General features: G+C 40.8%; 1 protein-coding gene across 1 annotated transcript in view; it reads left to right on the forward strand.

Annotated features, from left to right (window-relative positions):
* LOC132407117 (diacylglycerol O-acyltransferase 1-like) overlaps positions 1-10102 on the forward strand; it is a 112633-nt gene extending 102531 nt beyond the window's left edge. The window contains exons 15-16 of the mRNA XM_059993411.1: positions 7900-7962; positions 9953-10102. Of these exons, the coding sequence (XP_059849394.1) occupies positions 7900-7962; positions 9953-10102 (213 nt within the window). The remainder of the gene's footprint in view (positions 1-7899; positions 7963-9952) is intronic.
* Positions 10103-21785: the final 11683 nt, after the last annotated feature.

Consider the following 21785-nt stretch of genomic DNA (forward strand, 5'->3'; position numbering starts at 1 on the left):
AACAAAGTGAATCCTGGATATTTCCTCAATTAGTTTTTGTTTTTTTTAAGAATTGTCCCGAATAAGTGGCTGCCCCAATTAACTTATGGCCCAATTAACTGGAATTTTCTGTAGTTACAAACGTGTACATAATTCTTTAAGACCCTTATTATTATTAGTTTAGAAGTTACTTTAGGTATACCTGAGGATACTGTGTTGCTTGCACTTCCAGTAAACAAACTGAATATCTTGCTTTTATGTGTATGAGTGCACTGCACAATATTTAGCAATGTAATAATGTAATGTGGTAACAATAGGATTCTCATGCCACTTGAACTGTGTATAATCTTTCTCACATAGGCCTCTGTAACACTTCTCTAATCTTTACTGTTAGAACTGAAATATTAATAGATATAAAGATTTGATCAAAATAACAGAGCTGAACTAACATTTCATGATCTCCCTTTTAAAGTAGTCCATAATCAATTTACTTATCTTGGAATTACAGTCACAAGGAAGTTTAAAGATCTCTTTCGTGAAAACTTTGCCAACCTTTCATATGCTATAAAACAGAGTCTGGTACAATGGTCACCTCTATCTATGTCTTTGGTAGGTCGTATTAATGTTGTTAAAATGTATGTTCTCCCCAAATTTTATACCTATTTCAATCTATCCCAATTTTTATTCCTAAATCTTTTTTTGATTCCTTAGACTCTATTATTTTGTCATATCTGTGGCAGAATAAGCGCTCTAGAATTAATAAAATCCATCTCCAAAAATCTAAAAAAGAGGGTGGCATGGCTTTACCTAACTTTCGTTTATATTATTGGGCAACTAATATACATTGTGCTACCTTCTGGTCTTTCTTCCACGGCCAACCCGAGTGCCCTAACTGGGTGGTGATGGAGCTGAGCTCCACCAAAGAATTATCTATCTCTGCACTCCCTAGTAGTCTGCCCAGATCAATAGCTAATCCTCTTGTTAGACACACTTTGCGTATATGGGCTCAGATCAGGAAATGCTATGGTTTCCAGGGGTTTTCCGTTTCCAGCCCTATTGCTCATAATCACCTTTTTTTACCTACTACATATGATTCAGCATTCCAGGTTTGATATAGGAAGGGCATTAGACATTTTGAAGATCTTTTCATTGATAATAGCTTCGCTTCTTTTCAGCAGCTCTCTGTTAAGTTCAATCTGCCCAATGCTCATTTTTTCAGATATCTCCAAATCCGACACTTTATTGCTCCTTTAATTCCTAACTTCCCTGAAATGCCTGTGAAAAATGCTATGGACCTATTTCTTTCTATGAATCCACTAGGTAAAGGCTTAATATCAATCATCTGAGATAAACTAGCGGCCTTACGACGGGCTCCCATGGATAAAATCAAAATGGCCTGGGAGCAGGATTTAAATATCTCCTTATCTGAGGAGAGCTGGGATTCAGTTCTCAAATCGGTTAACTCAACCTCTCTTTGTGCTCGCCACTGCCTTTTACAGTTTAAGATTGTTCATAGAGTCCATATGTCTAAATCTAAACTATCTCGATTCTACCCTAGCGTTAGTCCGCTCTGTGATAAATGCAAGAGGGGCATGGCCTCTCTCATCCATATGTACTGGTTCTGTCCTAGCTTGGAGAAATTCTGGAAAGATGTCTTCACTATGTTATCGTGTATTCTGAATCAGCACCTAGAACCAAACCCCTTAATTGCTCTGTTCGGTTTTTGGGGCGAGACAGATTTATGTCTGGGTCCAACCAAATGCCGAATATTATCCTTTGCCTCTCTTCTGGCTAGACGCTTGATCCTCCTCAGATGGAAAGATGCTGCCCCGCCCACTCATGCTCAGTTTGGACCTCGAAAAAATTCATTATTCAGATCTCAATTCGGATCTAAAGTTCCATAAGGTCTGGGGACCTTTTATCAAGTACTTTCATAACCTTCCTCTTGACTAGGGTTTTTTTTTTCTCTTCGGTCCCTTGCTTTCAGCTCCTTTTTTTTCTGGTAGAAGGCATTATTATCCTCTGTTGCTGAGTGTATTCACAGTCTGGGAGCTTGGCTGTCCTGACTTATACTCTCTATATTGTGTTGTGGTTGGTCTGGAGTTGCTGTTGTTTTTTCTTGTGTTGTGGGGCTTGGGGAGGATACTAAGCTTACTTGTCTTTAATTTAGGTGCTTTTTTTTTGCTAAATTCTCTTCCTTTGTAACATATTGTTATTGTATGCTTAATTTTGCACTGTTTTAATGTTCCTCATTGGGATTTGGGGTTTTTAATTTGTAAAATGTTTTGAAAAACTAATAAAAAAAAATTTTAAAAAAAATAAAATAACAGAGCTGCATTGTTTCATTGATGGTGAACAGAGAGGATAAATTCCTTAATCACCTTTGTACTGTATCATATACAATCTGATCATCTCTTAATGTACTTTTTCTGTTGGCAAGAACCTATGGTAACAATTGACCGTGACAGCAGCTCAACCTCGGGCAGCAAATTCTAGGCTCCAACCCCAGAATGTCTAGATGACATTTTGACAAAAGACACATAAAAACAGTTCGAATAGAATTAAAGAGATTAAAAAATATTAGTAAACAATACTCACTAAAATGCAAAAATGGCAACAGAATACCTTATAATCTACCAGAAATTAATACATAAAGGAAAAGCAACTGAGTACATTTACCCTTTCAGTCAGACATATTCAATAAAAATGTCATGCTACTTCTGGCAAATAATGGCTAATTTTGAAGTGCATCCAGCCCATTAGTTCAGGATATTGTGTATTACTACTGGATTCAGTGTGAGTACAGTTATGAAGCAGGAAGTAAAATATCCCTGTATCTGATTTGCAAATTATCTCTAATTCCTAGTAACTATAAGTATGTTTCAGTTGTTAAACGCCTCCTCAAATAATTTCTTCACAGACATTTCATGCCCACATGAATAAAAATATTCTCATTGCAATATGTAAGAACATTTGGTGGCTTAGTTGATCATTGATAGTCAGTTTTGTAAGGATGAATTGTCCAATGAACATAGAAAAATATTCCAGGAAAGTTCAACTTTGTGACTTTGCAGGAGCAAATTTTATTTACTGACTCTTTAAACAGGTCTTTATTCTGAGTTAACATTAACATAGAAAACCTACAGCACAATACAGGCCCTTCGGCCCACAAAGTCGTGCCGATCATGTCCTTACCCTAGAAGTGCCTAGGCTTACCCATAGCACTCTATTTTCCTAAGCTCCGTGTATCTATCCAGGGGTCTCTTAGAAGTCCCTATCGTATCCGCCTTCACCACTGCTGCCAGCAGCCCATTCCATGCACTTATCACTCTCTGTGTAAAAAACTTACCCCTGATAGCTTGTCTAGGGAGGCTATTTGGGTGGAATTGAGGAATGGGTAAAGGGTGTATTATAGACCACCTAATGGGGAGCAAGAATTGGAGGAGCAAATTTGCAAGGAGATAGCAGATATTTCTAGTAAGCACAGGGTTGTGATAGTGGGAGATGTTAATTTTCCATACATAGACTGGGAAGCCCACACTGTAAAAGAGATGGATGGTTTGGGGTTTGTAAAATGTGTGCAGGATAGTTTTTTGCAGCAATACATAGAGGTACTGACTAGAGAAGGGGCAGTGTTGGATCTTCTATTAGGGAATGAAATAGGTCACGTGACAGAGGTATGTGTTGGGGAGCACTTCGGGTCCAGTGATCACAATGCCATTAGTTTTAGTATAATTATGGAGAAGGATAGGACTGGACCCAGGATTGAGATTTTTGATTGGAGAAAGGCTAACTTTGAGGAGATATGAAAGGATTTAGAAGGAGTGGATTGGGACAATTTGTTTAATGGGAGGGAGGTAATAGGTGAAATTTTGAGGGTACAGAATCTTTATGTTCCTGTTAGGTTGAAAGGAAAGGTTAAAAGTTTGGGAGAGCCATGGTTTTCAAGGGATATTGGAAACTTGGATAGGAAAAAGAGAGATATCTACAATTAATATAGGCAGCGTGGAGTACGAGGAATATAAAGAATGTAAGAAGAATCTTAAGAAAGAAATTAGAAAAGCTAAAAGAAGATACTAGGTTGCTTTGGCAAGAAAGGTGAAAATAAATCCGAAGGGTTTCTACAGTTATATTAATAGCAAAAAGATAGTGAGGGATAAAATTGGCCCCTTAGAGAATCAGAGTGGATAGCTATGTGTGGAGCTGAAAGAGATGGGGGAGATTTTGAACAATTTCTTTTCTTCGATATTCACTAAGGAGAAGGATATTGAATTGTGTAAGGTAAGGGAAACAAGTAGGGAAGTTATGGAAACTATGATGATTAAAGAAGAGGAAGTACTGGCGCTTTTAAGGAATATAAAAGCGGAAAAATCTCCGGGTCCTGACAGGATATTCCCTAGGACCTTGAGGGAAGTTAGTGTAGAAATAGCAGGGGCTCTGACAGAAATATTTCAAATGTCATTAGAAACGGGGATGGTGCTGGAGGATTGGCATATCGCTCATGCGGTTCTGTTGTTTAAAAAGGGTTCTAAGAGTAAACCTAGCAGTTATAGGCCTGTCATTTTGACGTTAGTGGTGGGTAAATTAATGGAAAGTATTCTTAGAGATTGTATATATAATTATCTGGATAGACAAGGTCTGATTAGGAAGTCAGCATGGATTTGTGCGTGGAAGGTCAGGTTTGACAAATCTTACTGAATTTTTTGAAGAGGTTACAAGGAAAGTTGATGAGGGTAAAGCAGTGGATGTTGTCTATATGGATTTCAGTAAGGCCTTTGAAAAGGTTCCGCACGGAAGGTTAGTTAGGAAGGTTCAATCGTTAGGTACTAATATTGAAATAGTAAAATGAATTCAACAGTGGCTGGATGGGAGATGACAGAGGGTGGTGGTGGGTAACTGTTTGTCAGGTTGAAGGCCGGTGACTAGTGGTATGCTTCAGGGATCTGTATTGGGTCCAATGTTGTTTGTCATATATGTTTGTACATTAATGATCTGGATGATGGAGTGGTAAATTGGATTAGTAAGTATGCAGAGGTAGGTGGTGTTATGGATAATGAAGTAGGTTTTCAAAGCTTGCAGAGAGATTTAGGCCAGTTAGAAGAGTGGGCTGAATGATGGCAGATGGACTTTAATGCTGATGTGTGAGGTGCTACATTTTGGTAGGCATAATCCAAAAAGGACATACATGGTAAATGGTAGGGCATTGAAGAATGCAGTAGAACAGAGTGATCTAGGAATAATGGTGCATAGTTCCCTGAAGGTGGAATCTCATGTGGATAGGGTGGTGAAGAAAGCTTTTGTATGCTGGCCATTATAAATCAGAGCATTGAGTATAGGAGTTGGGATGAAATGTTAAAATTGTACAAGGCATTGGTAAGACTGAATTTGGAGTATTGTGTACAGTTCTGGTCACTGAATTATAGGAAAGATGTCAACAAAATAGAGAGACTACAGAGAAGATTTACTAGAATGTTACCTGGGTTTAAGCACCTAAGTTACAGGGAAAGGTTGAACAAGTTAGGTCTTTATTCTTTGGAGCGTAGAAGGTTGAGGGGGGACTTGATAGAGGTTTTTAAAATTATGAGACGGATAGATAGAATTGACGTGGATAGGCTTTTTCCATTGAGAGTAGGGGAGATTTAAACAAGAAGACATGAGTTGAGAGTTAGGGGGCAAACGTTTAAGGGTAACACAGGGGAATTTCTTTACTCAGAGAGTGGTAGCTGTGTGGAACGAGCTTCCAGTAGAAGTGGTAGAGGCAGGTTCGGTATTGTCAGTTAAAGTAAAATTGGATAGGTATATGGACAGGAAAGGACTGGAGGATTATGGGCTGAGTGCAGGTCAGTGGGACTAGGTGAGAGTAAGTGTTCAGCATGGACTAGAAGGGCCGAGATGGCCTGTTTCCATGCTGTAATTGTTATATGGTTATAAGAGCACTTCAAGAACAAGCATGGCGGAGCTGATGTTGAAGGACATGATGCTGGGTCATTGAAAATCAAAAGAGCTCTTGTTGATTCACAAGGATCTCTTCCAAAATTAGGTTTTGTTTCTGTTGAAAATCCACTACTTCTTGTATCATAACAAGTGGCATATAAAGTGGCCAAATCCAAGAAGCCCCATACAATTGCAGAAGATGTCAGTGGGACTAGGTGAGAGTAAGCATCCGGCACAGACTAGAAGGGCTGAAATGGTCTGTTTCCCTGCTGTAATTGTTATATGGTTATATCTCCTCTGTACCTACTTCCAAGCACTTTAAAACTGTGCCCTCTCGTGCCAGCCATTTCACCCCTGTGAAAAAGATTCTGACTATCGAGGGATAATCATTACCTTGAACACCTCCAGCAAGTCACTTCTCATCCTCCGTCACTCCAAGGTGGAAAGGCCGAGTTCACTCAACCTATTCTCATTAGGCATGCTCCCCAATCCAGGGAGCATGTCCATCTCCTCTGCATTCTTTCTATAGCTTTTACATCCTTCCTGTAGTGAGGCGACCAGAAATGAGCACAGTACTCCAAGTGGGCTCTGACCAGGGTCCTATATAGCTACAACAGTACCTCTTGCCTCTTAAACTCAATCCTATGGTTGATGAAGGCCAATGTAACGTATGCCTTCTTAACCATAAGAGTCAACTTGCATAGCAGCTTTGAGTGTCCTATGGACTTGGACCCCAAGATCCCTCTGATCCTCCACACTGCCAAGATTCTTACCATTAATGCTATATTCTGCCATCTACCAAAATGAACCACCTCACACTTATCTGGATTGAACTCCATCTGCCACTTCGCAGCCCAGTTTTGCATCCTATCAATGTCCCACTGTAACCTCTGACATCCCTACACACTATCCACAACATCTCCAACCTTTGTGTCATCAGCAAGTTTACTAACCCATCCCTCCACTTCCTCATCCAGGTCATTTATAAAAATCACAAAGAGTCGGGGTCCCAGAACAGATCCCTGAGGCACCCCAATGGTGACCAACCTCCATGCAGAATTTGACCCGTCTACAACCACTCTTTGCCTTCTGTGAGCATGCCAGTTCTGGAACCACAAAGCAATGTCCCCTTGGATCCTATGCCTCCTTATTTTCTCAATAAGCCTTGCATGGGGTACCTTATCAAATACCTTGTTGAACTCCATATACACTACATCTATGGCACTACTTTCATCAATGTGTTTAGTTATACACTTTGGTCATAAATACAGGGAGTGCTATTTGTAAGACAGTGCATGATGTCCTGTATCTGATTAAATGATGGAGAACAATCATCTGATGTAAAATAATAAGCAGTCTTGCTCATTTATTCTTCACCATTAGAGCTTGGCTTCTGTAAATCTCTTTAAATAAGCATCTGCCAAACTTAACACAAATTTCTTCCCAGAAGGAATCCGAATCAGGTTTATTATCATTCACATATGTCACAAAATTTGTTGTTTCATGGCAGCAATACAGAGCAAGGCATAAAAATTACTAAAAGTTACAACAGAAAATAAACTAAATAAAGAGTGCAAAAGTGGAATAGCAAGGTAATGTTTATAGGCCATTCAGAAATCTGATCTGAGGGGAAGAAGGTGTTCCTACAGTGTTGAGTGTGGGTCTTCAGGCTCCTGTATTTCTTCCCTGATGTTGGTAATGAGAAAAGGACATGATGATGGTCTTAATACTCTGTCAATATGTATTTTACTATTAAATATAAGAAACCTAGAAAATAGTTTTTTAAATAAAATTTTAAAAGAGTAGTGATATGAACCATTAAGGATTTTCTTATAAATAAAATTCTGCATTACTATTACTACCAGCAAGAGCTGGCTTTAATATAAAAATAGTCTAATTGTGTTTTTGAGCTGAATAAAATGTAATTTATATTTTCCCCTTTATGCAGTAACTAGACTTAATGTTTACACATTTCTTTTGACGTAGTATCTGATCGCAGCACCACTTAACATGTTCCGTTTCTGGCTGTTTCTGGTGATGATATTGCAGGTAAGGTTAGGTAACCTGTTTTAATATGTATCTTTAATATGTAACCTTTGTTACGTATCATTCAGTATTTTAGTAAATATCAGTAACTTCCACATGTAAATTACACCAAAATTGCTTTCACCAATAACACTAATAGACACTTGGAGTCTAGGACCATGAGTCTACAAGCATAATTACAAATGAAACATAAGAAGTAATTTGCAATTATATTGTATTTTCATTATCTCAGTAAATCCTAAAGTGGGAGCAGCCAGTATGTGTTCTGCATTGGAATGAAGTAATTGGTGCTATATTAGAAATGCAAGTAGATAATGCTTACTGCAAATCCTACAGACAACAATGTTTTAATAACCATGTAATTATTTTTGGTGAAGTTAATGGTTGAATAAATGTAGGCTAGTACAAAAACAATACATCCCCCATTTAACTTTTCCTCAAGGTGATGTCAAAAGATCATTAACCTGAGTGAACAGTTGGGTTTAACATTTCACCTCCAAAATGTAACACTGTATCTGTGCTCAGTCCCCCCTTCACAAAGGTAAGGCGTTCCTATGAAACCTTTCTTAAGCCGAAATGTCGTAAAGCAAAGAACCATTAATTTATATGGAAAAATTTTCGTAAAAGCAAAAATCCTCTGTGTAAGGCAAAAACAGATTACTAATGTAGGTCTTTTGTAAAAGTGAAGTGGTGTAAAGCAAACATTCATAAAGTCAGGGACACCTGTATTCAAATTACTTAGAACAGTAACTTGACCCCTCCAATGCTGCCATCTTACTGGCTAGATCTTACTTTCAGCAATAGAATTTTCAAAGTCTTTTATTGTGAACGTGTCTGGCACAAGCATTCAAGAGCTACTAGAAATTAATTATGCTAATAACAAAACATTTGGAAAAAACTAAATATTATAAGAGAACAGAAAACACTAAACACCTTTAAATTAATTTAATTTAGCAATAAGTAGATTTAAGTTAACATTGAAAAATTCTAAAAGATGGAAAATTTTTCACAATCATTCCCTTCTATTAAAATGGCATCAATAAATGTGCACCAGATCATTCCAGATACAGATTCCCCTGGGAAATGACAGGATGCTTTATTTATTTAATGATACAGCACTATAATAGGCCCTTAGGGACTAACAAGCCCCCACCACCCAATTTCATCCATGACTAATTAATGTTTTTTAATTAATGTATGTTTTGAGAATGTGTGAGAAAACCAAGGAAACTCATGTGGTCACAGGAAGAATATACTACCTCCTTACAGACAGCAGCAGAATTGAACCCTAGTTGCGTGTACTGTAATGGCATTATTATGCTAACAGCTACACTACTTGACATGCTGGGAGTCTGCTATCGAACTCCTTTAGTCCTAAAACAGGACAGAGGGAGGATTTCTCAGGATGCTTGGGATTCCATGCTTGAGCAGGTTACCATCAGAAGTGTTTCGGGTTACCAGTTTGGTCCATCTCCAGTGTCAGAATCAGAATCAGGTTTATTATCATCGGCATGTGACGTGAAATTTGTTAACTTAGGCTTTGCATCACTGTTGGGCACAATCTCAGATTAGGTGGCTGCCATTTAAAACTGGGTTGAGAAGAAATTAAGTTTCTATAAACAGATTTTTAATCTTTGGAATCTTCACCTTTATCAACATTTCATCACTGAGATTATTCATGACTGATAAAGATTTGTAAACATCAATTGAGTCAGTGACTATTGTAATTAGATGAGATGAAGCAGAATCAGCTTTGTTATTGAATGGGAAAGCAGGCATGAGATGTCGTTTGTTCTTATACAATTTAATTAAGGAAGCAGTCAAAATGGAAGTTAGTGTTCTAATGATTTGTGACTGTAGACCTCAACTTTGAAAGGTATGCTAGTTGTACTACTAGCTACTTTTAATTTATTTCCAATACTAGCTATGTTTTGTTATTCTAAGATTTTTCCAAACTGCTTGGCTGATATTTTATTTGACTTATTTTGCACAGGTTCCAATTGCATGGATTTTCAGTAAATATTTAAGAGGACTCTATGGAAATACAATTGTATGGATTTGCATTATTTTAGGTCCTCCTTTGATAGTGCATATGTACATTCATGATTACTATGTGTTGCAAGGACGTAAAGCAAATGAATAATATTCACTATTAAAAAGAACTTTACTTAATTTTGGAATAAGTTTCAGTTTTGTTTTCTGTGTCATGCATGAATTCCTACTGCACGTTCACTTTCGACAGGTAATTCAAGTTAAATTTTTCTGTTCTGGGCCAGATCACAATAAGTTGCAGCCACAGTGCACGAACAGCAGTGTTCCTTGAGCCTGTCAAAATCCCAACTGAGTTGAGCAGGCCAACCTGGGATATATTGACTGCCACTCTAATTTCACACTAGTTCTAGACACAGCCAGGTTTCAGTGTAGCAAAAGCATATTTCCAGGCATACATGAATTTTTATTGTGGCTACTGATCACAGTTCAGGAACTGTAATCAAACATACCAGGTATTCAATAATAATGCTGGAGATAGCCACACAAATTATGTACCATATACTGTACATAATAATAATCAAAGCTGGCACTTTACAAAAATAAGGCTAAATTGTGAACTACACACTAAATTGGAACAGATGAGTGTCATATTTGAAATGAAGTATAGTTACATAATAGGAAGATGAGCTAAGTGGGGAAAGCTGCTCTGAAGTATGAAGAGAATCTGACAAAAGCAGATTGCCATGCGGTTAAGGACCAAGTGATGTCCTTACAAGCAGTTAAAAATTCAGAAGTTATCAATAAAGATGCACTACATATCACTACAGAATTCATTCCAACTCCCTGATTAAGCACTAAAGAGAAGACAATAGACAATAGGTGCAGAAGTAGACCATTCGGCCCTTTGAGCCTGCACCGCCATTCTGAGAACATGGCTGATCATCTACTATTAATACCTGGTTCCTGCCTTGTCCCCATATAACCTTGATTCCCCTATTCATAAGATACCTATCTAGCTCCTTCTTGAAAGCATCCAGAGAATTGGCCTCCACTGCCTTCTGAGGCTGTGCATTCCACACCCCCACAACTCTCTGGGAGAAGAAGTTTTTCCTTAACTCTGTCCTAAATGACCTACCCCTTATTCTTAAACCATGCCCTCTGGTACTGGACTCTCCCAGCATCTGGAACATATTTCCTGCCTCTATCTTGTCCAATCCCTTAATAATCTTATATGTTGCAATCAGATCCCCTCTCAATCTCCTTAATTCCAGCATGTACAAGCCTAGTCTCTAACTCTCTGCGTAAGACAGTCCAGACATCCCAGGAATTAACCTTGTGAATCTACGCTGCACTTCCTCTACAGCCAGGATGTCCTTCCTTAACCCTGGAGACCAAAACTGTACACAATACTCCAGGTGTGGTCTCACCAGGGCCCTGTACAAATGCAAAAGGACTTCCTTGCTCTTGTACTCAATTCCCTTTGTAATAAAGGCCAACATTCCATTCGCCTTCTTCGTTGCCTGCTGCACTTGCTCATTCACCTTCAGTGACTGATGAACAAGGACTCCTAGATCTCTTTGTATTTCTCCCTTACCTAACTCTACACCGTTCAGATAATAATCTGCTCTTACTCCCAAAGTGGATAACCTCACTTATTTACATTAAACATCATCTGCCAAGTATCTGCCCACTCACCCAGCCTATCCAAGCCACCCTGAATTCTCCTAACATCCTCATCACATGTCACACTACCACCCAGCTTAGTATCATCAGCAAACTTGCTGATGTTATTCTCAATGCCTTCATCTAAATTGTTGATGTAAACCATAAACAGCTGTGGTCCCAATACCGAGCCCTGTGGCACCCCACTAGTCACCACCTGCCATTCCGAGAAATACCCATTCACCGCTACCCTTTGCTTTCTATCTGCCAACCAGTTTTCTATCCATGTCAATATGTCTATCCAATGCCATGAGCTCTGATTTTACCCACCAATCTCCTATGTGGGACCTTATCAAATGCCTTCTGAAAATTGAGGTACACTACATCCACTGGATCTCCCTTGTCTAACTTCCTGGTTACATCCTTGAAAAACTCCAGTAGATTAGTCGAGCATGATTTGCCCTTGGTAAATCCATGCTGGCTCAGCCCAATCCTATCACTGCTATCTAGATATGTCACTATTTCATCTTTAATAATGGACTCTAGCATCTTCCCCACTACTGATGTTAAGCTGACAGGACAATAGTTCTCTATTTTCTCATTCCCTCCTTTCTTAAAAAGTGGGATAACATTAGCCATTCTCCAATCCTCAGGAACTGATGCTGAATCTAAGGAACATTGGAAAATGATTACCAATGCATCCACAATTTCCAGGGCCACCTCCTTTAGTACCCGAGGATGCAGACCATCTGGACCTGGGGATTTGTTAGCCTTCAGTCCCATCAGTCTACTCATCGCATGTAGAGGTTAGGTTATCACATGTACATCAAATAGTGTTGATTCAATGATTCTCCAATCAGAGACCCGAGTTCTTTGGGCATTGAGCTTGGAAAAAGTGACGCAACAGACATTTAACACCATAAATCGAGTTGCTTTGTTATGTCTCCCCTCTTGCTGTGAAACAGGGACACATCTTTTTCCTTTTTTGTGGGGGGGGGGAGAGAGAGAGAGAGCCTGTGGTATGTTGAATACTGGATGAACAAGTAGTTTTTGGGGTACTGCAAGTCTGTTTTTATTGATGCTTTGCAGCACACTTGAGTGCTCGGTGGGGATTGCCAGTGCTTTTTTGTTTGTGGGAGGGGGTGGGGGGGTCATTGCTTATGCATGGGAGAGGGGAGCTGGGGAGCTTTGGGGTTCTAACGTTTAACCATCTTTCATTCTCCTCTGTTTTCATGGATGTTTGCGAAGATGTAGGCCAGTTGGCACTGCAGAGAAAGGGACTGATACTTTGGCCATCACATGCTAAAGGGGTTTGTGGTCAATGAACTGCGAAATGGCAATCCTCCAGAAGAAAAGGAAAATGGTGGACAGCCAGATAGAGACCACGAAGTTCAAGGTCAGATGTGCTGTACTTTCTTTTGGGGCAGGATGGAGCTGCTAGCTGAAGGTGGTGAGCGGCTACATATCAGAGTTCACATCTAATATACAACATATCAAGTGGAAAAATAATGTCATGGCTGATTGCCTCTTACGGCCTGCTGTTGAGGCCATACACGTAGGGGTTGACTATGCTGGCAGGACAGCCGACCAAGCTACTGACCCAGAGATCCAGGCTTACCAAACTGCAGTCACAGGCCTGAAGATGGCTGTCATTAAGTTGGGGAAAGCTGGGGTTTATCATCTATGTGATGTCTCAACCGGTCGCCCTCAGCCCATCGTTGTATCAAACTGGAGATAGACAGTTTTTGACTCCATACTATTATTTAAACTCCATACTCCATACCTCAGTATTTAAAATAATGAGGGGGATAGATCGAGTTGACTTGGTTAGGCTTTTTCCATTGAGAGTAGGGGAGATTCAAACAAGAGGACATGATTTGAGAGTTAGGGGGCAAAAGTTTAAGGGTAACACGAGGGGGAATTTCTTCACTCAGAGTGGTAGCTGTGTGGAATGAGCTTCCAGTAGAAGTGGTAGAGGCAGGTTTGGTATTGTCATTTAAAGTAAAATTGGATAGGTATATGGATAGGAAAGGAATGGAGGGTTATGGGCTGAGTGCGGGCCAGTGGGACTAGGTGAGTGTAAGCGTCAGTATGGACTAGGAGGGCCGAAATGGCCTGTTTCCGTGCTGTAATTGTTATGTGGTTATATACATGGTGTCTTGTATCTGGGCCTGAAGGCCTCACAGAAACTAGTTGCACTAAAGTTTGTGTGGCACAGTCTTAGAAAGGACACACATAATTGCATTGCAGTGGAGTGCCAATGCGCAAACATTAAACACCATGTTCAGGCGTCATTGGCACCTGCTGAGGCCCCTGAGCCACAGTTTGACCATGTCAATGTGGATCTTATTGATTCTCTCCCCCGTCCCATGGTTTTTTGCACCTCTTTACCATGGTAAACTGGTACCACCAGGTTGGCAGAGGTCATCCCTCTAGCATTGGCAACAACCACAGACATGGCTCAGGTGTTCATTGGCACCTGGGTTGCTTGGTTTGTCCCCCTCCCCCCCCATCTGATATTTCCTCTGACTGACTGCAGTCCCCAATTCATATCAGACCTCTGGGCTGCAACAGGCCAGAACCTCAGTATTGGGCTGTGTATCACCCGCAGTCCAATGGCCTATGTGAGTAAAGGCTGCTCTGAGGACTTCCCTGATGAATAAGCATTGGCATGATTATAACCATGAGCTGGAGCTCAGAACAGTTCCAAAAGAGGACTTGAAGTTGTCCGCAGCTGAGTTGGTATAGAGACTGCCATTATGAGTACCAGATGATTTTATTCCTGACACCACAATCGCCTGGTCAGCGGCGTTCCACTCTCCTCAGTAAATTCAATTCCTTTGCACCTACTCCCACCTCCCATCATAGCGTAAAGCACTCTTGATCTACATTCCACCTCATTTGTTTTTGTACACCACAATGCATACCAACATCTGCTTAGATCCCCTTACAATGGCCCATTCCACGTTTTGGAATGGAGAGAATAGATAAGAGGAGCATACCTGAATGTATTTTGGTAGATAGCCTTAAACCAACACATTCTTTCTCCAACCAGCTTTGTCTTGGTAGGGGGTATAATTTTTTTTAATATAATATAATCAATCATACTAATGTATTTCATTATTCAATTTATCTTATTTGATAGATCATCAATATGGGATACTGTGTATCACTATGACTTATATCGTGCATTTTGTGCTATCTTGATTTATAATAAGCATCCTTATGAACTCTGTATTTGTGTATATGAAATTCAATAAAAATATTGGAAAAAGAAAGAAAGAAACCAACTCAGCAAAATTTAGAGAATTCCACTACATGACCACATAGCTCTGGATGAGCCAGAGGTCTCTGCAGTTTCTCAACCATGGAACACAGGACCCGCACTGTGCAGCTTGTCTGAGCTCTGGACAGGTTTACAATGATTGTTTTAGTGATTTCTTTGGTGTTTGGGGTGGGGGGTGGGTGGAAACATGCAGAAGTCACAACCACTGACATTGGGTTGAGGACCACATTAAGAGGCTGGTCTGATGTGATAATGTAATGACATAAGGTCCTTTTTTTTTACTGCGCTTTGTGTTCAGTGTTTGGAGAAGTTGTTACATTCTTTCTTAAACTTAAAACACACCCATCATTTTTTAATCTGCAAAAACCTACACATCCATTGCATTTCCTTCTCAGTCAATTTTCTTAAACCTAAAAGGGCTGCTACTAAAATACTGTGTAACCCTTTCACCAGGGCTCATATACAGACTTGGCTCATAGGCTAACTGCTAATAGCCACATGACTCAGCGGTGAGAAGGCCACCTTTGATAAACAATATATGTCTAGGGTTGGTGTGATTTGGGATGCAATCAAACAGAAATGTCAAGATATTCTGATTAAAGAAACCTTGATTTGAAAGAATTGTATAAATACTGCCCATACAGTTATCAGTAGCCCAAAAATGACAGATTGTACACCAACATAAAATTATTAAGTATATTTACCAAGTTTTCAACTTTAACAGTTACAGAAAAAAGGGCCCACTGCATTTAAACCAATCCAATATGCACATAGCCGTCAGAGCTTATACTGAAGTAGTTGGGGTGTGTCTCTTACTCACACGTTGGACCCACAATCTGTGAAAGCACCTGCCACATTCCAAACTCCCCTTGAAGACCATCTCAAACAAACTGGCCCTCACTCAGAAGTATTAGTCCTGCCTCCTTGGAGTCATTCATCTGCATAATGCGCTTGTTGCAACGGGGACTCTCCTTCCAACAGCATTCTGTGGCATCTTCCCTTGTGTCCCATTCCGCAGCTCCCACCAAAAGACCCCAAACCAGACTACTGTCCTTCAGAAAACTTCTCCACAGCTCTCTAGAATCTTCTCTCACATCCCACAGCCCTGACTGGCTGGCTCACATTCCTAAGTTGGACAACATGACGGCACGACGCAGTTTGCAATGGCCTCTCCAGAGTTGATATCTGTTATTTGTCAAGCGGGGTGCTGTGCACAATCTTAATCTGATGAAAAATGGACGTGGGAGCACAGAGGACCATCTGGAGATCTCCAGGAAGGCCTTCTTCGTTGCTACTGCTGTTGTGAGGTCTGGGTCTGTGCTGGTAAGAACAGGCCCCCAGTCCTCGGGATCATGTTGTCAGTGGTGGGGGTGTCGTAGTGCACTCAGCAGAGGATGATGCTCAGAGAGGCTGTGCCGGAGGGGATGGTTGGAGGCTTGGAGGTTCGATGGACCCGGAGTCCGCTGCAGTCGGGGCGCTTTCACTGTGTGCTGCGCCTGTGAGGCTGGGTCCGGTGGCGCCATATAAGTCCATAACAGGTATTCCCTTCTGCCGCCTGCGTGGGATGACAAATCTATGAGGACTGGTGGAAGCAGTGTGGTGGTTTCTTTCAAATTTATAGTCTTTTAACATCTTTGGACTCTTTTTACTGTGCCCATGGTCCTTTTTTTTAATCAATTATGGTATTGTTTGCACTGTTGTATGTAGTTTTGTGCAGGTCTTGTAGCTTTAGTTTTTGGTTTGTTGGGTGGTAGGGTTGGTCTCCTGACAGTGTGACTGGGTAGGCTTGTGTCGTCCGGTGGGTTTGGAGCTCCTTTCCGGGGAATGCGCTAAGATGGTAGCGCGATATTAATACACAGCAGCCTCTCTGGACTCTGGATTTGGGGATTGACAAACGTTATGTGGATTTTCTGGTGTAGTCTGTTTTGACATGTGCTTTTGTGATATCATTCTGGAGGAATGTTGTTTCATTTTTTAACTGCATTGCAGTTGTGGTTTCTAAATGACAATAAACCAAAATTCAATTCAATTCAATTCAATGGGTCCTTATCTTGGCTGAAGCCAAAACACACTTTCCAGCACAGCATGTTGCTTTTACAGAAGACTGCAAGAATAAAGAGTCTCACAGCCTAGCAATAGTAATCATAACCAGGGCATTACAACTGTTAGGTAGATGATTAGAAGTAGATCAACTTAATTGTAATTTCATTTCTGAAATTCAGGTTTGAATCCAAGCCGAGATGGTGAGGTGAAATGAAAACAGAAAATGGTGGAAGTACTTAGAATCTCAGGCAGGAGGAAGTAGTGCTAACATTTCAGATTCCATTAGAACTGAGAAAGCTAGAAATCAATCACACTGTGAGTTCAGAAGGACATAGGTGAAGAAAACTGGAGCTCAGCAGAGATTAGATGGTGCAACTGATGGTGGTGTACTGGCTGAAAGAATTCGATGAAGGCCAGCATTTAACAAAACTGAAGAGGAGATAAATAAAATTTAAAATTACCAAAATAGAATACAGAATAAAGCTGAATACTGGCAGGTGAAAGATGAGGCTGGAATTGTATATAATATAAATAGCTGAATTCAGCATTTCATTTGACAAGGCTATAACAAGCCAAGTCAAAAGATGAAGCACCTGGAGCTGATGTTGGGGTTTGTGGGTACCATGTGGAAGGCCAAAGATTGCTGTAAGTGTGAAAAAGCCATGGAGTGTTAAAACACCAGACAATGGCAACTTAAGTTATTCTTGGGAATGTGAAAACCTCTTGTGTTGACTTTATAAAGTGAGTTTGGACAGTTTCAGGTGGGCCTTAAGTATGCTACTTTACCTAAAACAAGGACCATTGTCTGCAAATCAATCCGTATCGATGGTCATAGGGTTAATTAATCAAAACAAAATGTTCAGTTCTCTTCAGTAATTACTGGAAATAATGTCTTGCAGCAGAATTTATGCAAGATTTAAACATCTGTGCAAGGCATTACTTTTATGATTGTGATACTGGGAAGCTGGGTGGCCATGAATAACACACAGGAGAGATGGAGAGGTGAGGAACAGACTTGCAGCTTGTTTTTAAACCTGTAAGGCATCTGCACAGAATAACCTCTCAAATGAGGTTCTTTACATAACACACAGGGAGGCTTGAGGCAACCCGTAAGAGTCAAAATAAATAGAGCCTATAGAAGTATTCACACCCCTTGGAAATTTTCATGTTTTATATCATTGAATCACAGTGGATTTAATTGGGCTTTTTTGACTTTGATCAACAGGAAGAAGACTTAAGTCAAAGTGAAAACAGATCTCTACAAAGTGATCTAAATTAATTACAAATATAAACCACAAAATAATTGATTGCATAAGTATTCACCCCCTTTAATATAGCACACCAAATCATCACTGGTGCAGCCAATTGGTTTTAGAAGTCACATAATTCATTAAATGGAGATTTTTTTTGGAGACAAGGTGTGTCCAGTCAAGGTGTTCCAATGAATTGTGGTAAAAATACACCTGTATCTGGAAGGGTCAACTGCTGGTGAGTCAGTATCCTGACAAAAACTACACCAAGACAACAAAAGAACATTACCTGCAACTCTGTGAAAAGGTTATTGAAAAGCACAAGATGGATACAAGGTAATTACAAGATACCGAATATCCCTTGGAGTACAGTTAATTCAATCAAGCAATGAATAGAATATTACAACACACACAAAATGCTGGTGGAATGCAGCAGGCCAGGCAGCATCTATAGGGAGAAGCACTGTCGACATTTCGGGCCACAGTTTAAATGAGTCCTGATGAAGGGTCTCGGCCTGAAACGTCAACAGTGCTTCTCCCTATAGATGCTGCCTGGCCTGCTGCCTTCCACCAGCATTTTGTGTGTGTTGTTTGAATTTCCAGCATCTGCAGATTTCCTCATGTTTGCCTAATAGAATATTGCACAGCGTTAAATCTGCCTAGAGCAGGCAGTCCTCAAAAATTGAGAGAATGCGCAAGAAGGGGACTAGCGAGGGAGGTCACCAAGAGAGACTCATGACAACTCTGGAGGAGCTACAAGTTTCAGTGGCTGAGATGGGAGAGACTGCACATACAACAACTGTTGCTCAGGTGCTTCGTCAGTCACAGCTTTTTGGGCGAGTGGTAAAGAGAAAGCCACTGCTGAAAAAAACCTCAAAAGAAATCTCAGCTAGAGTTTGCCAGAAAGCATGTGGGAGACTCTGAAGGCAGCTGGAAGAAGGTTCTATGGTCTGATAACCAAAATTGAGCCATCAGACTAAATGCTATGCAAGCCAAACACTACATATCGTCGAAAACACACCATCCCTACTGTGAAGCATGGTAGTGGCAGTGTCCAGATGTGCAAAGCTGATAGAGACAGACTCAAGGCTGTAATTGCTGCCAAAGTTGCATCTATTAAATACTGACTTAGAGGGTGAATTATTACGCAACCAATTATTTTGTGTTTTATATTTGTAATTAATTTAGACCACCTTAACATGAAAGTGCATTTTTCTGTTGATCAGTGTCAAAAAAAAAGCAAATTGAGTCCACTGTGATTCAATGTTGTAAAACAATAAAACATGAACACTTCCAAAGAGGAGTGAATACTCTTTATAGGCACAGTATTTAAGGCCTTGGTGAGAGTACACTTGAATATTGTGTGCAGTTTTCATCTCTGTACCAAGATGCACTTGTCATAGAGGAAGTGCAAAGGTTCACCACAGATTGCTAGGATGACAGGACTATGATGACAGCAAATACTTTTCATGAAAAGCACTGTACATGAATACAAAACCTCCCCCTTATTTTAAAGGTTTCTGTGAATTGGAAGGGGAGATCAGCTGCTTAACATTCAATGGATTAATCATCAAATTCAAACAAAAAACATTTTTTAAACTAGAGAACGAGCTTAGACTGCCTCTATTCCCACACACAAACCCGGGGATTATTCGACCCCATAAACTGGAGATTTAGTCTGTCTGGAGAATGCCTGTTCTCGTGAGGGTATCAACAACCTAGGGATGACTTCCAAGTCATTTTATCTCTTGGTGGTGCACGTATAGCTATTGAGGGCACCTCAGAAAGCACAGATGATGGGGGACAAATGGCCTGGCTGATTAAGGACTGGTGTGCGATGATTCTGACTGCCAGTTGTTAGTGCCACTGGGAAGCCGGGTGACCGTCAATAACAAATACGAGAGACGACGTGCCGCTGTTTATTTTACTTATCCACCCCGAGTACCCCCTTATGTTCAGTAAATAACACTCAAGGAAGCTTGACAGCAACCCACAAGTGTCCAAATATAGATGAATGCACAATTATGCAGGGGCTGCACAGAACAACTATATACTGTAATTATGTATGGAGTTCTTTTTCCAAAAATACTTCTACAGGAATATTAAAAAAGTTATTTACATAGAAAAAACCGTTTGTTAAATCTGTGTCCTTAAACAATAAATAAAGTTATTTACAATAAATTATGCATTGGCTCTCTGTTCCTATTCAAATTAAAGGTTTACAATAAACCATTCATTGACTCTCAAACTTTAGGCAAGGATTAAAGACTTATTTACAATAAAATAAAAATTATTAACAATAAACATCCAAGCATTGATTCTTATTCCTATACTTTATGTTCCTTTATGGTCTATATATTTCCAGCCACTCCTGGGGCACCATGTTGACTCATCTATTCACACCGTTGATGAGGGGTATTCTCCTCCTCACCCGACTCCTCCCATTCCCACAGTTGATGAACCTTAAACTGTGGTCCTTCTCCACGGGAGCCACACACAACCTGATGCAGCCACACACGAAGCTGACCATCAGGACAAATTTCTTACCCCCATTGTCCAGGGACTTGTGCATGATGGCCCATCTGACTCACTCCATCCTCAATCCCCGGACAATTCTGAAGATGGGTCTGATGATTTCCAAGCTGCAGGAGCGGGGGACAGGCCACACCTGCGCCAAAACAGACCTGAGAGCACCTCACACCGGATGACCAGATTCTTGCCCATTATCGAAAGGGAGCACCCTCCCCACAGTCCCAGTTTCTGTTTCACCTTGGTAGTCCGCTCCCACCAGTTCTTCCTGTACGTCTCGGCCCCTCCAAACCAGATCCCCAACACTTTCACGTGGTCGGGCCTGATGGTGAAGGGGACAATGGATCGTTCGGGCCAGTTGCCAAACAGCATGGCTTCGCTCTTCGTGCAGTTGACCCTGGCCCCCGATGCCAGCTCGAACTGTTTGCAGATATACACAAGTCTGTGAACCAACCTCAGATCAGAGCAGAATATGGTGACGTCATCCATGTACAGGGAGGTTTTGACTTGGGTCTCTCCACTGCCTGGCAGTGTCACCCTCTTATGCCCTCATCCCTCCTGATGGCTTCGGCAAAGGGTTCTATGCAGCACACAGGTTGGGAGAGAGGGCAGCCCTGCCTGACTCCAGACCTGATTGGGAAGCTGTCTGTTTCCCACCTGTTAACCTGGACTCCACTACAGATATCTGTGTAGAGCAGTTTAATCCAATTCTGGATTCCCTCCCCAAAACCCATATTGGAGAGTACGTGCGTGATATCCTGTCGAAGGCTTTCTCCTGGTCTAAGCTGACCAGGCAGGCGTCCACCTCCTGTCCTGCACGTAGGCGATGGTGTCCCTCAGCAGCACAAGGTCTTCCTGCCCGGTACAGCACAGGTTTGGTCCAGGTCTCTCGAGCAGACCTGACCCTGTTGGCAATAGCCCTGGACAGGATTTTATAGTTCACATTCAGGAGAGAGATGGGCCTCCAATTCCTAATGTCCTCTTTTTTCCCCCCTTCTGCTTGTAGATGAGGGTGATGATGCCCTTCCTCGTGGATTCTGACATGCAGCCCGCCAGAAGCATAG

Source organism: Hypanus sabinus, chromosome 17 (genome assembly GCF_030144855.1).
Source record: "Hypanus sabinus isolate sHypSab1 chromosome 17, sHypSab1.hap1, whole genome shotgun sequence".
In the NCBI taxonomy this organism is placed as follows: domain Eukaryota; kingdom Metazoa; phylum Chordata; class Chondrichthyes; order Myliobatiformes; family Dasyatidae; genus Hypanus; species Hypanus sabinus.